This window comes from Apus apus, chromosome 18 (genome assembly GCF_020740795.1).
Source record: "Apus apus isolate bApuApu2 chromosome 18, bApuApu2.pri.cur, whole genome shotgun sequence".
In the NCBI taxonomy this organism is placed as follows: domain Eukaryota; kingdom Metazoa; phylum Chordata; class Aves; order Apodiformes; family Apodidae; genus Apus; species Apus apus.
Genome location: NC_067299.1, coordinates 4,255,716 through 4,271,757, shown reverse-complemented (window position 1 = coordinate 4,271,757; position 16,042 = coordinate 4,255,716). Strand labels below are relative to the sequence as shown.

Below are 16,042 nucleotides of genomic sequence, written 5' to 3'. Positions count from 1 at the left end.
CTACCTACTCCTCCCAGTAAATCCACTCAGAGGGGGGTTTTACATACATGAGAAGCCATTATTCAATAGAACGATCCACACAAGGATTCACACGTTTAGATTAACACATTAGATTGGAAAAATAAACAAATTTAGAGAAACTTCAAAGATTCCATTGAAATTCTGGCACCTTTAAGTACATCCATTACAGAATTCCAACGTCTTAGTCAGCTGATGATCATTACAGTACATCTCCTGACCTAAATACCTTTGTAATGGTCTTACAACAGCAATTAACACACACCTTCTCCAATTAAACAGCGTTCTTTTTGAGTAATTGTATTTAACAGATCCTTCGATGTCACTACAAGAAAAAGCCCAGTTCAGGAAACGGCTTCTCCACTTCATCCTAATGACCATGGGAATCGCTCGCTCTTGCAGACCAAGACAGAGGCTGAGCACCCTCCTGTGCAGTGAACAAAAATTACAACTGCCCTTCGTGGCTCCGCTATCTAGTTTTCTTTCCAGGCTTCACCTACACACAAACCCCGAGACTCCGGGACCTAATTCACCAGTTTTAAAGCAATTACATGGCACAGTTTCAGTGACACGAGTCTCAGTTTAGAATGACTTAGCAGCAACGAGCAGAGAGAGCTCATGAGGTTTCTGGAAACCTCAGGGGAACACGACGATGTCATTGCATTAGAAAAATACCTGGTTCAAACTCTCTGCAAGTCTGCGAGACAAAGCTTAAATGACCGGACTTCAACAATGAAATTCAGGCTTCTCTGCCTCTGAAATTCAGGAGTGTTCAAAACTGGTCTTTATTCTTCAGTGCCTTAAATACAGGAGCTGTTTTCTTGTGCTCGAAATTCAAACTGGAGTAAAGGTTGTAGAATTGCAGGAGCTAATTTTAAAACGATTGAGCATTTAAAGCTCAGGAAGTGTTCACGTTTTAAGGTCATTTAAGCGTCTCGGCAAGATTTTCAAATCCTTCAATTTAAGCTAAACCCCTTTAATTTTGCAAAAGTCTCCCATGCTCAAGGAACACTGTGTAGAATTAAGACAACCAATAAAGCCTTTGAATATTCAGGGCATTCTGCTATTTTACAGACTCTTGCAAGGAAACAACTTTTTAGACTGCCATTAACTACAATTCCTTTCCACCTATCTGAGATCTGTGCCTTTAAAGTTCACCAAATATGTTTGCTGTAAATCTGATTTTCAAGGGCTAGTTCTTTCCAAACCTTCTGATGAAAAATAGTAATATTACAGTTCATTAGGAGGAACAAAAGCTGAATATTGAGACCCCTTAAGCAGCTGTTCTATGCAGGAAGACTTCTGCAGAACTCCTTCAGGAATTAGGACTAGGATACAAAATATTTTCTTCTGATATTTTTATGTATAGCTCTCAGAAAATTTTAGTGCAGAGTAACTGTTGAGAAGGTAAGAACTGATCTGTCAGGGCAGCACCAGCAGAGTTCCACAAGGATCAGTGTTTGTTCCAATACTGTCTCCTGCAGTTACAACCACAGGAAAAGCTGGAATACACTGATGAAACCCGCAGATAGCATCAATTGAGGAGGCACCACCTACTCCTTGGAGGGTGAGAAAGTCTGGGATACTTGTATCTGAGTGTAAATGTGCACCTGAAAACATGCCTGGACACTGATCCAGCTGTCTGTATGAAATTTATGGGCATCCAAGGAGGAGAATCCAAAACACAGATTGGTAAATTTATGATTAGGCATTACATGACCTCATGTGTGCAACACCCATGGGAAAAGACTTCCAATTTTATTTTAATAATCTCAGAAATCTTCCTTGTGTCAGGAGTTACCAAATCCAGAGGTCATCAACAGCACCATGACAACATGCCTGTTAATTAACATCGCTGAATAGTTACATACCTTCTAATGAGCTGTGAATTGGAGATAAATCAGCAAGGGACCTGCATGAGTAAACATTATTGATTAATAAGCTGCCATTAATTAATTTAGTATTTCTAGCGCATATAACAATGAGAAACAACTTTGATTTAAAACTACATTTGTACTCAAATGCATTTTATAATTAAAAAAAAATAAACAGCTGAATGGGGCTTTTATATTTATACACTTCCAAGCAATGTACAGAAGGCATGCATAATTTCCAAACATAAAATACTATTTAAAAATAAAAGATTTAGAATTGCTTTTCCTGATTTGATAACAAAATGAAGGATTTCTTTTTTCACGTTGTCCATCATAATCCAAACATGATGCAAATGACTGAGCAGAGAGTAAAAGAATGAACAATATGGCATAACATAAGCTAAACACAACAGTTTTGTGCTGTCCTTGGAAGGATGGGGCTATAGCCACGTAATTCTTGGAGTCTTTTTCAGCTGAGCATCTGAAATCTGCATTGGTGCTGCTACCAGGCAGTACAGCAATAATACAGCAGAAGTACTATACAAATTAGAGGGAACAGAAGGCTTGTAGATTTGTTTAACACTGAAACATATCTGAAGCAGCCCAGGTTTCTTCCAATACATCAGCCCAAGTGAAACGCAGAGGATATGAGGCCTAGAATTTCCAGTTCAATTATAGATACAGATTCCAAAAGCATTGTAAAAGCAGACCAAAATGCTGCAGATGCCTCCTTAAAACCTACCTCCAACAGCAAGAGATGCTTCCAGTATTTTCAGCTTCTTCCTCAAGCATAAAAGAGAAGGTTCATGGTTAGAAGGTACATGTTACTGAACACCAGGCCCCTTAGCTCTTCCACTTAGGTTTTCACCTCAGGAGAGCTGACATCTCAGTGTCTGTCCTTCCCCTCTCCCAGGGTTACTGACCCTGTGGCATTTCCGTACCGAAAAACTTTTAATTAGAACAGTATTTGAGTTTTAATTCACTGATTTTCAAAAACTGCTCAGGTATTAGGCACTGGTTTCAGTGTGAGCTTTTAGAAAAATATCTGAGCCAAGGAAAACAGATGACACTTCTGAATGCACGCTAACTTATTCAAGAGCATATTTTGAACGAAAACCCTGTGTCTATTTAATGTCAAGCTTCTCCTAAGAGCTACAGCACCATCAACTAGGGCAGCATCTTCCTCAGGTTTCCTAGGAGGCAAAGCCAGTTTCCAGACAGCAGGACTTCCCTGCGGTGAGCACGAATCGCCACCGAGAAGAAACGACACCGCAGCGCATGTAGGTATTTGTAAATAATTACTCATTCCCTTCATTATTATTGCCTTCCCGGGTCATGAGGCTTTAAATAAAAGGCAACAGGAACAACTGCCACATAAACCCCCCCCTCGGCCCTATCTGGCGGGCCCGGACCGCGGCCTGTCCCCGGCCCCTGACGGAGCGCAGGCCTCAACGAGCCGCGGCCGCTCGTTGCCAGGGCAACGCCCCGCCCGGAGCCTTCCTCCTCCTCCTCCTCCTCCTCCCCTCACGGCTCCTCCTCTTCCTCCCCCCGCCGCGCCCTCTCCCACCCACTCGGCCTCGGCGGCGATGGAGGCGGCGGGCGGCCCGGGCGGCGGGCGGGAGGTGCCGGCCGCCTGACCAGCAGGTACCGCCTGACGAGCAGGTACCGCCCGGCGAGGGACCGGCCTGGCGAGGGACCGGCCGCCCGGCCTGGGCGGGCGGCAAAGGGGCTTCCGAGGCGGCCGCTCCCCTCAGAGCCCGGGGCGGGTGTGGGGAGGAAGCGATAACGCACTTCCAGGGTCATTCCCGCCCTCCGCCGGGGGTGCTGCGGACACACCGGGGCTCCCGGGGGGGGGACACACCCGGTCCCGCCGCCCCCTGAGGGGCCCGGCCCGGCCCGGCGCTGCGGGGGGTGCGGGCGCGGCCCGGCGGGACCCGCCTCCTCAAGCGTGGGGGGGGGCAGGAGGGGAACGTTCCCAGCGGCTTTCTGGAGGAACTTCTTGGGATCTCTTGAGGGGGACGAGGTTCTGGACGCCGTCCGCTGCGTGCGGATTTCTGAGGCTTTCACATCTCGTTGAATAAGTTACTCGAAAGTTTGTGGGGCCGGGTGCCGCGGCCTGACACCAACAGTGGGATCGCTCGCGTTTATTAAACACGGAAGGTTTTGCAGAAGCAGGCCCTAAACCTCTAAGTGACGAGTGCTAATGCGTTTGCTGGGGTTTTTTTTAGTTCCCCCTCTTTTAAAACCAGCACTGGTGGCCTGGCCCTGCAGACACACACTGATGCTGCGGGTACGAGGCAGCAGCGTCTCCAGTTTGTTGCTTTTTTTCATGTGCATAAAATTACAGAACACGAGTTTTGCCCGAAATATGATGTCATCTTTGGCCAACAAAAAATACAGCAGTAGCAGCATTTCTAAATGTTACTAAGTTCCTCTACTGGAATATGGTTTAATTTACTCATCTAACCTCATCTCTGTTTTAAAGGCTAAAGGATTGCAGAGCAAACCCAATTCTTCTCTAACCTTTTTGGTATCCCCACTGAAACCAGCTGTTTATATACACTAAGCTTTGGAAAAAATAATTTCAAAGAGGAAAGCTGTAACAGTTTGAATTACTGAAAAAAGGATTATAACAATATTTTAAAAATATGATTCGACAGTGACAAGTATTGTGCCAAATCCAGTTTCAAAGCATTCTCCAAAATCATAACTCTCACATCACACCAGTCCAGAAGTAGATTTAACACTATTTGACCAATGTAAAAACTGACACAGAAGTGAGTAACTGCTCAGGAAGACAACAGAGAGATGCCAAGAGGAAAGAAATAAAACTTCCCTTGGGTGGTCTCATGGTTAGATTACTGCTTGTTGTCTGCATTTCTTTTTCCACCTAGACCATATGGTCCAGGCTCTTGTAAATGCTCCTTACAAAATGGTTCTGCTCACTTACCCAGACAGGATAATCTCGTTAATCTCCTAATGGCCCTCAATTTTGAGCATGCACTGGGTTTTGACTAGACTTGTCTGAACAAATACCATATTATGGATGCATGTAAATGTACTCTTTGCTTCCTTCCCATCGTTGTTTGTTCCTTCTTTGGCCTAGTACTACTAGTATTTTTGTGAAATTAAGCAGCCATTCTGAGATATCTTCTGTACAAGGTAGTGCTGGTCTCCTGTTCAGCAACTTTCTGCTGTTCTGTTTGCACTGAAGCAACTTTGGATTTTACTAAGGCAGCTGGAAAACTACAGGCTAGAAAATCTCCACGTGAATGAAATTTAACATGGCACATGGAAAGCTGCTCCATGGAGGCAGGGTGCAACCCATGTCACAGATTTAAGTATTTTGACATGGTTATGATTTAGCAGCAATTCAAGATGTATTAATAGTACGAGGGGATCAAAAGGTTGAATTTCAGCAGGACTCAATAATTAACCAATAATTAATAATTAAGAAGGTCATTCAGTAGAGTATGTTATAATGAAAGCAGCAACTTCATTACAAATTCAAGAATGACAGGATCCAGACTTACTACAAGGTATCCTAAATAAATACATATATATGTATAAACACAAGATACAAGCACATACGGAGATATTTGAGGCAAGTGAAATCCAGACACCCATCTTGTGATGGCAAATGTCTAATTCAAACACAGGTAAAGGTAGATGGAAGAGGCCAGCCTAGTTAGCTCAAAGGATCTCACTCTGGGTCATGATTTTGAAGGTCTGAAATAGTTGACTTGGTCAGTACCTTTCCATGGTGGCCACAATTCCTGTCAGGTGATCCCAGCAGGAGGGGTCCCTGGAATGTTTACCAGGCAACAGCCATTTCAGGTGCATTAAGGGAGTGCTTCAGCCTCCCAGCTTACTGTACTTGTATCAGGACAAGAAGGTACCAGACTCTCCCAGTCCCCTGCACTTGCAAGCAAAGCAAGAACAATGCTGGGCCCACTGCCCTTGTCCTTGAAGCAAGAACAATGCTGGTTGGGGAGGGGGGTCTGCACCACCACAGCCCAGCCTGCCAGCTTTCAGAACAAAGTCAGTCTGAAGACATGACAGTATTTCTCAGCATGTTTACTTCACACAGGCAATCACTCAGTTACAACCTACTGAATGTTTGTGTTGGTTTTTTTGTTGTTGGTTTTTTCTCCCCCCCCAACCAGTTACCTCTTCCTTCAAGTGTGACTTTTTATATCCCACTCTAGGAGACAAAACAGCAAGAATCTGGACCAGATAAAATCCCACCATGCAGCCAAATTGCAGTCATCTCCACAACATCCAAGGGAGTGGCAATGACTCTTCATCTCCTCCGAGCGCCCAGGCAGCGAGGTCCTCAGGAGAGAGCTCCGGCCACCCCAGCAGAGACGTTCGCATCCAGCTGAGCTCTGCGGGGGGAGAAGCCAGAGAAAACGCGAGTTCCCGGCATTCCCGCCCAGGTTCCCAAAGCCGCTCACACAGACACGCCCACGGCGAGGCAGGGGGAGCTGAGGATTCCACTGCAGACTCCGAGGAACAGGGCAGTTCCCTCTCAGAGCTCAAGTACCTCCTGCAGTGGCTGCACAAGAGTCTGCCCTACATCCTGATCCTGTGTGTCAAACTGGTCCTGCAGCACCTCACTGGTAGAGTATAACAAGACAAGGCCTGAGGGAACAGACCCTCCCCCCAAAGAGATACACTAATAACCATGCCTGAAGTATAATTTAATTTATTTTTAGCTTTATTTTTATTTGCTTTATTCTTCAGAAAGAGAGATTTGCTAAACTACATTTCAGTGGCTTCTGTTTCCTTTGCTGGCATACATACAGTGTGCTTAATTATTCTGGCTTGATAGTCTGAGCCATTAATTGTAATTACAAAGACATATTAGAAGTGGCTGGTTTTTTAACTCAGTTCAGTGTTTCATTTATTTTCTTGTGTATAACTGACCCTTTTTTCCTAATAGGCATTTCTCTTGGAATTGGGCTGCTAACAACTTATATGTATGCAAACAAAAGCATAGTAAATCAGGTTTTTCTAAGAGTAAGTATCACCCTGTGCAAAAAAACTCTGTAAGTTAACAAACACCTTTATCCATCAATTTTTGAAAGAAATTGGAATAGACATACTATTTACCAAATAACATTAAATACCATAGGTTTCAAGACATAAAGTGTTATTCTATACAGTGCAGAACTTTGCAGATAAGTAAGGTTTGCAAAATTCCAAGTGTTTTTTTCTCCCCCCTGCCCTTTTACTTCAAAGTATTGTAATAATTTCATCTGATAAAAGCTTATGGAAGGACTCCTTAACCAGATTTGTGGAATCAGATAGCAGTTGACAGTTTAAAACTTTCAGCTGCCTCTGTTCACTTCCAAAAGAAAATTTGTTGTTTCCTCACAATTTGTTGTGGGGTGGATTTTAGTCCTGTTTAAAAAATAAACAAACCTTGTTACACATATAAATTGTTATGTTTAGAGACATTAAAATTACTGCTTTACCATTCCATTCAGTTCTGCTATTTTATTTGCCCCCAAACCACTAAGCTAAAACCCCTCTAGTAGTAACTCTGTTCTGGTACAACAGACTAGATGCTGTGGAGATACTGATGCTGAGATAAGGACTGTGATGTCTTCACCATTATCTTACAGGAACGGTGCTCCAAGCTGCAATGTGCTTGGTTACTAGTTTATCTAACTGGATCATCTCTCCTCTTGTATTACACCTTTCATTCTCAGTCACTGTATTACAGGTAAGTAGAGGAATATTTTCACTCATATAATAAATTACTCAGAATAAAATATTAACTGGGAACATTTTACCTGGGCTGCTGCTGTTTTTCTTTAATTGTGGCCTTGGTTGCTCTTTCATTTTAATCTCCATTCCTTCTCTTCTGCCAAACTGAACAGGTTCTGTCCTTAAAAAAGAAGTGTGTTGGAATTTGCAAGATTAGACCACATACCCAATTTAATGGCACCAATGTCACAGGCAACGTAGTTGGGTTTGATTCCCAGCTTTGCCCCTCCCACCTTGCCTTTGGAATACTGAATATCTGGCACTGATTATCTGGCATTCTGGGGCTCTTTGGAACTTAGATCTCTGATTTATTTCCCTCCCCTTACCATTCTGTAGCTTGGTCTTGGCTGTAACTCAGAGGCTGTATTGGGAACGAAAGCATGTCTCTAGAGGGTGATGGTTTTGATGGAGATACAGGAATAAAAGTTCAAAACCTGAAAAGTTTTCAGAGATCATAAATGATCAATTTGCAATAAAGAGTTAATTTTCTTAGTAAATATTTTTCTGCTATGTATCTTTTTGTAGCTTAATCTTCTTAAACCCTACTGTGGATTTTATGAACTTCTGGGAGGTACTTTGGATTGTGGGAGTCACAGACTTTATTCTGAAATTCTTCTTCATGGGCTTCAAGTGCTTTATTCTCTTGGTGCCTTCTTTTATAATGTCCTTTAAATCAAAGGTAAGAAAACAACCTTGTATTTTTTCTTCTTTATAAGATCCTTTAATGGTAAAATTAGCTAATTATTAAATTCTACCTAGAGAAAAAGTCTTTTCATTAAAGGTCTGTACATAATCCACCACTACACTGTGGGCAAGAAAACCCTGTGGGTTTCATGTTCTTCCCTGCATGGTGCTAAGGAAGGTTTCCAGTCTGATCTGAAACCATTGCTTGTATTATGTTATCAGATAAATAGCTTTATTTGTCTCTAAATGGAGGGTGAAGAAACCTTTTATTTTCTGCAGTGTAAGACTGTGTGTACAGGCAGGTACCAAGGGACAGCTGACAGACACATGGTCAATTTTTTACGTGCCTGACAGTAGATGCCATGGGTAGAATTTTAAGATCTGCACATGCAAACAGCTGCATTTTCTGTCTCTTCAAAAATTTAATCATAATTCAGTAATTGTTAGAACTCTGTTTATCTGTTCAGTTCAGCTCCCCTCTGCTTCTTTCTCCCCCATCACCATTTTCTTATTGTGTCATCCTATATAGGAGGTAATTATCAAAAGATAAGGCTTCTTACACAGGTATGAGATAATGTTGGCAGGGAAGTGGTTTGTAATTGATGTTTGTTAATAATGAAAGGGCCTTACTCTTCTTTTAATCCTGAATGCAGGACAGTTTTGCTAATGATAACCTGACATGACCACATTTTTATGTAACTTTTTATTTTCTAATGCTTAAGAAGTCTGATAGCATTGTTAAGTAGGCAGGCATCTGACAATGCCATCCTATTTTAGCCTATTAATTTGGTTTTCCATACTACAACAATAAACTGTGTTACTGTTCCTTGTACAGTTGTGGTGAGACTCATCACCTGGTTTTCATTCTTTTTCATGCTTCACATGTAGTTGTTTCAACAGACGATGAGAGAAGTTACTGGAAAGAATAACAATGCTGCTTTTCTCTATTTTAGTAATCCTTTGTGTTTTACATCTTGAGCAATTCCTTTGCATGTCTTGCTTAGGGCTACTGGTACATGCTGTTAGAAGAACTCTGCCAGTATTACCGTATGTTTGTCCCCATACCAGTTTGGTTCCGTTATCTTATTGGCTATGGGGAGCTGGACACTGTACTGGGACAGACCCTTGGGATATTGCTGGGCCTTCTCTACCTCATCCTAAAAGTATGTAAGCTTTCTATTCATCTTAAATTATTTTGAAGTCATGATCACTGGAGGATTAGAGAAACAAACACTTTTCTGAAAGTGCCCCTGTGTTTGAACTGTTGATATTTCAGTTTAATGGATACAGCCTTCCAAACCTGGTGGGAAGATGGCTCAGGACACTAAATCATCTTCTTCCTGCACCAGTTCTGGGAATGGATTTGGGCTACAGAGCAAAGAATACTGTCCTGCAGGTCCCCTCACATCAAACATTGATCAGACTGTTACCAAATACCAAGGAAGAGAGTTTGTAAAGATAAAGGCAAAATTCCTGGCTGAAAGAATCAGCATTTTCCAGGAAAATAGATTTTCTCTCTGTTAAAGTATCCTGTGATGCTAAACAAGTTAAACAGAAGTGTTCATACTGGCTGTCTCCTTGACCAAAGAGCTAATCTGCCCCAACTGTCACCAGACTCAGTGCGAGTTTAGCTTTAAATAATCAAAATACTTTGTTGTGCTAAGGTACCTTAATTACAAATCTGAAGACTATTGCATGGATGATAATAATGCTGGTGTATTTGCACTTCAGTGCTGCATTTCAGAACCTCAACACTTTTTAAGAGCAGACACTTACTAGGAAAAAAACATCAGGCTAAATTCTTAGTTTGGTTATATATTAAGCACCTAAAATAGGGTTGGGTCTGAATTACAGAGTTTTGCTGATGTTCCTGCCAACATCAAACTAGTCGTGAGATTTCTTGTGTTGGAATCTGCACAAAAGCTTGGAAGCTTTTAAGTTCCTAGAGAAAAATACTAAGTATAACACAGGTTTTCTTTCCCATTTCAGTTTCTGAGCATTTTTGGACAATGGAAAAACTTCAGGCAGGTCTTGCGGATATTCTGTACACGACCAGTGAGTACTGAATTATCTTGTGACAAAACAGTAAACCCAATTGCCATGAAAATACTTCTTTTTTAAATACTTCATTCCTATACTGCTTTGTAATGGTCTAGAAATAGACAACTGGATTTTTACAGTAAACTCTGTATACTTGTTCTCCTATTTCATAGTCTGAATTCCTTGACTACATGATTATGTTGTCATCTGAACAACAACCAAAAAAAAAAAATCCCAAAAAAATCTATTCTGCATGTCTCTTCAGATAAATGTATGTGAAATAACACCCTTCTTGTCCTGCTTCCTACTTTTTAACTGAATATTGGATGGATGCAGGCAGAGCTTTATGGTAAAATACAGTGGGAACTGAAGCTTACCAAAGTTAGTAAGAGGTTTTGTTTAGTCTGCTATTCCTGTGGTAAAACATAGAAGATGTCACTGAACTAAAGTAATAACAAAACACTTAGTATTCCCTGAGAGCTTCTTGATCAAACTGGAACTTTACACAGTGTTCTGCTCAGAGGCCACTGTTAAAACTGATGCAGATTTTTCCACTAACTGTGATCAGTGGGAGATACTAACTAGACACAATAGGAAATGGGAACACATAAGATCCAGGCCCCAAGACAACTACTAAAAACCAGCAACATTTTGTTGGATTAGGGATTGAAGAGACAACCAGTTGAACAGGAGCCAACAGTGTGGCCTGGAAGGCCAGTGGCATCCTGGCTTGTATCAGGAATAGTGTGGCCAGCAGGAGTAGGGATTTGATTCTCCCCCTGTACACAGCACTGGTGAGGAGTCCTGGGTGCAGTTCTGGGCCCCTCACTGCAGGAAGGATATTGAGGTGCTGGAGAAGATGAGAGGAGAAGAGCAGTGAGGCTGGTGAAGGGACTAGAGGGAAAAGTCTGATGAGGAGAGGCTGAGGGAGCTGGGGTTGTTTAGCCTGGAGGAGACTCAGGGGGGACCTTCTCATTCTCTACAACTACCTGAAGGGAGGCTGGAGTCAGGTGGGGTCGGGCTCTTCTCCTGGGCAACTAGTGACAGGATGAGAGGACATGGCCTGAAGATGCATCAGGGGAGGTTTAGGTTGGAAGCACTTCCTCATGGAAAGGGTGATCAGACATTGGAATGGACTGCCCAGGAAGTGGTGGAGTCACCATCCCTAGAGGTGTTCAAGGAAAAGCTGGAGGTGGCACTTAGTGCCATGGTCTAACTGATGTGGTGGTGTTAGGTCACAGGCTGGACTTGCTGATCTCAGAGTTCTTTTCCAGCCTCAATAATTCTGTCAGAGCAGCTCTTATACATAATTCTGTCCTGACATTTGTGTTTTGTTTTGGCTTTCCCCCCACCCAGAAACTAAAATCTGCTGCAAATACCTTGTTTTACAGCACTATGGGGTGGCAGCTGGCAAGAGACAGTGTTCTGAGTCGGATGATATTTGTTCCATCTGCCAAGCTGAATTTCAGAAGCCTATTCTGCTTATCTGTCAGGTAACACAGTCAGAATTGTTTTTTGCAAACTTAGTAATTTAAACAACTAGTAAACAAAACCAGAAATCGGTGAATGTCTTCTGACTGTTTTTAGAAATCAGGCTATGCAAATAATATACCATCTTGTAAATGGAAGAGCTTAAAAGCTCTAAGTTCTCATTCTTTTCATTACAGCACACATTTTGTGAAGAATGCATCTCTTTATGGTTTAATAGAGAAAAAACGTGTCCACTCTGCAGAACTGTTATTTCAGACCATGTTAACAAGTGGAAGGATGGAGCTACATCTATGCATCTACAGATTTTCTAAAGCATGTCAGACAAGTTGGTTTACAGTTTGTTTCTTCAAGCTAAGGTTTTTCAGTTTACTGCAGGTTAATTGTAGGTAGCACAAGGAAGGAGTTTCCAAATCCTAGGAATCTTGCTTCTATGAAAAGTTTCAGTATTTAAAACAGTGCAGAAATTTTAACTTGACCTTCTTAAGTATAGAAAAGTAAGTTTTCAGAATGGATGCAAAAAAGCCAGCATTGCTTCTCTTGTAGGAAACAAGTCCTTGCAAAATGCTGCTCTGCCTCTTGGCAGCAGCTTCTTAATTCAACATTTTATTTAAAAGTTTAAATAGATTCCCAGACTGTACTAAATTGAATGTATCTTTCTAACATGACTCAACCCAAAAGGCAAGCCTACCAATTTTATCAAGATTATGAGCAAATTTTATACTCTGGACTACAGTGAGAATTAGAGCTGCTTGTCTTAAAGGTCCCTTAATGCTAACCCAGTACATCAGAGAAATTATCTTCTTATTCATGCACCTGTAACAGCAACTACTTCTCACTGTACCTGGAGATAAGCCACAAGAGTAAGATGTTTCCCCCCTTTAGGTTCTTGTAGACTTCTAACATATCTTTGGCTTAATGCATAAACCAACCACTGATGTTAGTTTTTTACTTAGCATTTTATAAAGTTGGTATTTTAAAAAGAAATCTTTAATACTATATTTTTGTCATAACAGGAACCAGATTTTCTTACAAGGGAGAATCTATTTTATACTATATTTGCAATGTGTAGTATGCATAAAAATCAGAGAGAATAAATGCATTTAAATCTATTTGTTTGGTGCATGTTGAATAAAGAAACAAGATTCATTACTTGTCAGTAGTAACTTGCAGCTCATTGCTAGGTACACTTTTTGTCTTAAGACTAAAGTATCTGAAAAACAAAAAAGCCCTCCAAATGCTACAACTTATTAATGACTAGTCTTTATGCTAATTATAGAGCTAACTTATGCACAATCTCACCTTTTTTTCCTGCTTGTCTTTTTTCACCTTGTTCAGATAAGCCTAAAAAAAAACAACAAAACCCACCCAAGTTATTCTATTACTGCAAAGTTAAACTGAGTTGCCATTAACGTGAGCTTGTCCTAACTGAAGACCCTTAGGAAACTTCTAAATTAGGGGAAAAAAAAGTTACCCACTTACTTGATGAATGATGTATCACTTCAACTGGCCAGGTAGTGACCAAGTCCTATCAAGTTGCAGCTGACACAGCCAGATATCAAGGGCTGCCAGGGCATGATGGGAGTGCCCTTAAAGGTACAGCTGAAAGTATAACTTTTAGAAGTAGAATTTAGAATTCTGGATGAAAAGTCTAATGAGATGGAAGAGTCAAGCTAAGAGGTATCATTTTATGCTCAAGCTGGGTTTTGCTATAGCATGCTGTGCATTTGCTAATTGTATTTCTGTTGGAAGTTCACTGCAGTTCTGAGTGAATGTGTCCTAGGATTGTTCCACCACAGCAGCTGAGTGACTGGGGAAAAAAGACTCAAGCTTAAAGAGGCAAAAGCTTCCAAGTCTGTAATTGGAACCTTATGGGAGTAGAAGAGAGTGGTTCTCACAGCAGCCTTTCCCAGCAGGTGAGGTGCTTTGGAGAATGTGCAGCTGAATGGTGTTAGAGCAGACCTGAGAGTGGAAAGGAAGAATTGAGAGCTTGGCCACAGCCAGAGCTGTGCTGCAATCGGGTTGTGCCTCCAGTATGGTGAGAACAAACTGCTCTGTGTCTCCTCAGAGAGATTAAGCTGTGCCTGGTCAGAACTGTCAAATTTCATCAGTGCTGGTACTTCAACTGCTGCTGCAGCAGAACTTCCCTTGAGAGATGAACAAGAACTGAAGCAGTCAAGGAACAGGAAAAGAGCAGGGGGAGCTTAGGGCTGGATTCTGAATTCCTGATTAGCCCACAGAGACTTCAGCAGCTCACACAATCATATTTAGACTTTCTCAAACTTAATCATGAACATATAGTTTGACTAAAAGAGTGTTCTAAGTTTTTTTTCTTCATACAGGTTTTGTATGAGTACTATGTGAACAATTTGAGTGCTGTATTTGATTTAGTCAACACATGGGACCTTTAAAAAAAAGCTTTACCTGGGAGAGTACAATGTGTGACTAAGTCAGATGTACAGTTAAGAAGAGCAGGTGTAGTGACTTAACCCTTTCTAAAATACTGGGCAACATAAAAATTGTAACTTATCCTTGATTAGCTTTTCCTGAAATGCTAATAACAACAGCTTACTCACTTTAATTTGAAAGTCCTCTCAGAGAAGATATAAGCTAAAAATCATTAGACTTGGACATATTAGAGCAGGGAAATGCACATCTTAATACTTGAATATTGATGCAATTAATTGCCAAGAGGAACAAGTAGCCACTGATGAGAATTGCAGTACTCTGTGAGACCTTCAAAAATCTTTTTAGTGTAGGTCTAAATCACATTCAACTGGAAAGGTTCAGATTCTGAGACGTACCAGCTGCTTAACACCAGCAGTTGTCCTGAAAGCAGAGCAACTACCCTGCTGACCAAGCGAAAAGATCTGAGAAACAAGTATGATTACTTACTGCCTTATCCCCAAGATGAGTAAATAGCAGCCCCTTGCTTATGTAGCAGGGAATGGTGAGAAGGAAGTTTGTTGTTGTTATAAATCCATAGAATTCCACGATTCTATGACAGTGCAAAGCTGAAGTGGTCCATCAGGGCCAGTAACTTGGATTGGCAGACAGAAAATGAACTAGGAATGAAGTTAGAGAGAAGAAACATGCTGCTTTACACACATGCATTCAGAGTATGCAGGGCAATTTGAAAGAAATCAACCTGAAGGAAATACTGTTTTGCTAGAGAACAAAAAAAACAAACTACTTACCTCAATAGGTAGTTTAATATCTGAGACAGATGCTGTACACGGAGGAATTAAAGCATTGAGGATTGTATGCAAGGCCAGCATTATTACTAAAATACAGGAAACTAATTTAGAAGTATTACACCTGTGGTTAATAAAAAAACATCAACACAAGAACTGGACAGTGTCATCTGGCCTGTAAAGGCCAACAAAACATGGTATCAGTGCTTTAAGTCAACCCTGGGCTGTTGCTGATCCCTTTGGTCTTTATAGTGACACCACCTTACTAGAATAAAGGTGCATATTGCTCAGAGGTAGGACCAGGGTACAATCTGTCTTTTATTCTCTCGCCCTGTTGATCTTTTTTTCTTTTTAAGAGAAAATTAAATTTGTACAAACCCGGTAATATTACCAAACCCAGTTTATTAAAAAAACAAAGCACTAAAAAGAAACTTTGATCGGCCAGATTAGATTTACACTTCATAAATGACACAAGTCATTCTCAGTTACAGAGAGGGAATAAAGTGAGTGAGTAACTTACATCCATGAACAGCAGCCCCTCTGATCTGCTGTTAAGATGCAACTCTTCCTCATCAAGCCCACTCAGGCCTGGGCAGCTGCCCTGCTTTCCACACACACAGACACCCAGCACATCTGTGACGCTGCAGAAGACAGAACAAAGAGATGACATGACAATCAACAGCCACTTTTTAAGAGCCCAAGAAGCCAGGTGAAGGCATCAGAACCATCTGTCAGGTCCATTAGATTTTAAGTGGAATTCCTCCTCCCTCCCTTTCCCTTCAAAGCTGTCACGACAGTGATTTAGATCCACAGTTGCATTTAGGGTTTACATACTTCCTGAATAAAAACAGGTCACTGGATTAGCATATGTTTAAATTTGCATTTAATTGCCATTCACATCCATTTTATTCAGCGGTTGAGAATATTTAAGTTCCAATAAACTGTGGAAGATGAAAAACAGAAGAGGCA

General features: G+C 41.3%; 1 protein-coding gene and 1 long non-coding RNA gene across 2 annotated transcripts; one reads left to right on the top strand and one right to left on the bottom strand.

Annotated features, from left to right (window-relative positions):
* Window positions 1-4,498: 4,498 nt before the first annotated feature.
* Window positions 4,499-15,837, bottom strand: LOC127392340 (uncharacterized). The gene is made up of 3 exons (XR_007891238.1): window positions 14,775-15,837; window positions 7,694-8,101; window positions 4,499-6,280 (listed from the first exon to the last, which is right to left on the bottom strand). It is a non-coding gene; the product is annotated as an uncharacterized LOC127392340 (long non-coding RNA).
* Window positions 6,142-13,031, top strand: RNFT1 (ring finger protein, transmembrane 1). Its single transcript, XM_051636113.1, has 8 exons — window positions 6,142-6,514; window positions 6,838-6,914; window positions 7,523-7,623; window positions 8,193-8,346; window positions 9,356-9,514; window positions 10,341-10,406; window positions 11,783-11,884; window positions 12,059-13,031. The coding sequence occupies exons 1-8, from the start codon at window positions 6,142-6,144 to the stop codon at window positions 12,191-12,193; spliced, it is 1,167 nt and encodes a 388-aa protein (XP_051492073.1). The 3' UTR covers window positions 12,194-13,031.
* Window positions 15,838-16,042: the final 205 nt, after the last annotated feature.

Excerpts from the sequence above, each read along its gene's own strand:
- RNFT1 (XM_051636113.1), top strand. The coding sequence starts at position 6,142 with ATGCAGCCAAATTGCAGTCATCTCCACAACATCCAAGGGAGTGGCAAT. Across the intron at positions 6,515-6,837 it reads GGTCCTGCAGCACCTCACTG|GCATTTCTCTTGGAATTGGG; the intron begins GTAGAGTATAAC and ends TTTTCCTAATAG. Across the intron at positions 6,915-7,522 it reads TAAATCAGGTTTTTCTAAGA|GAACGGTGCTCCAAGCTGCA; the intron begins GTAAGTATCACC and ends ATTATCTTACAG.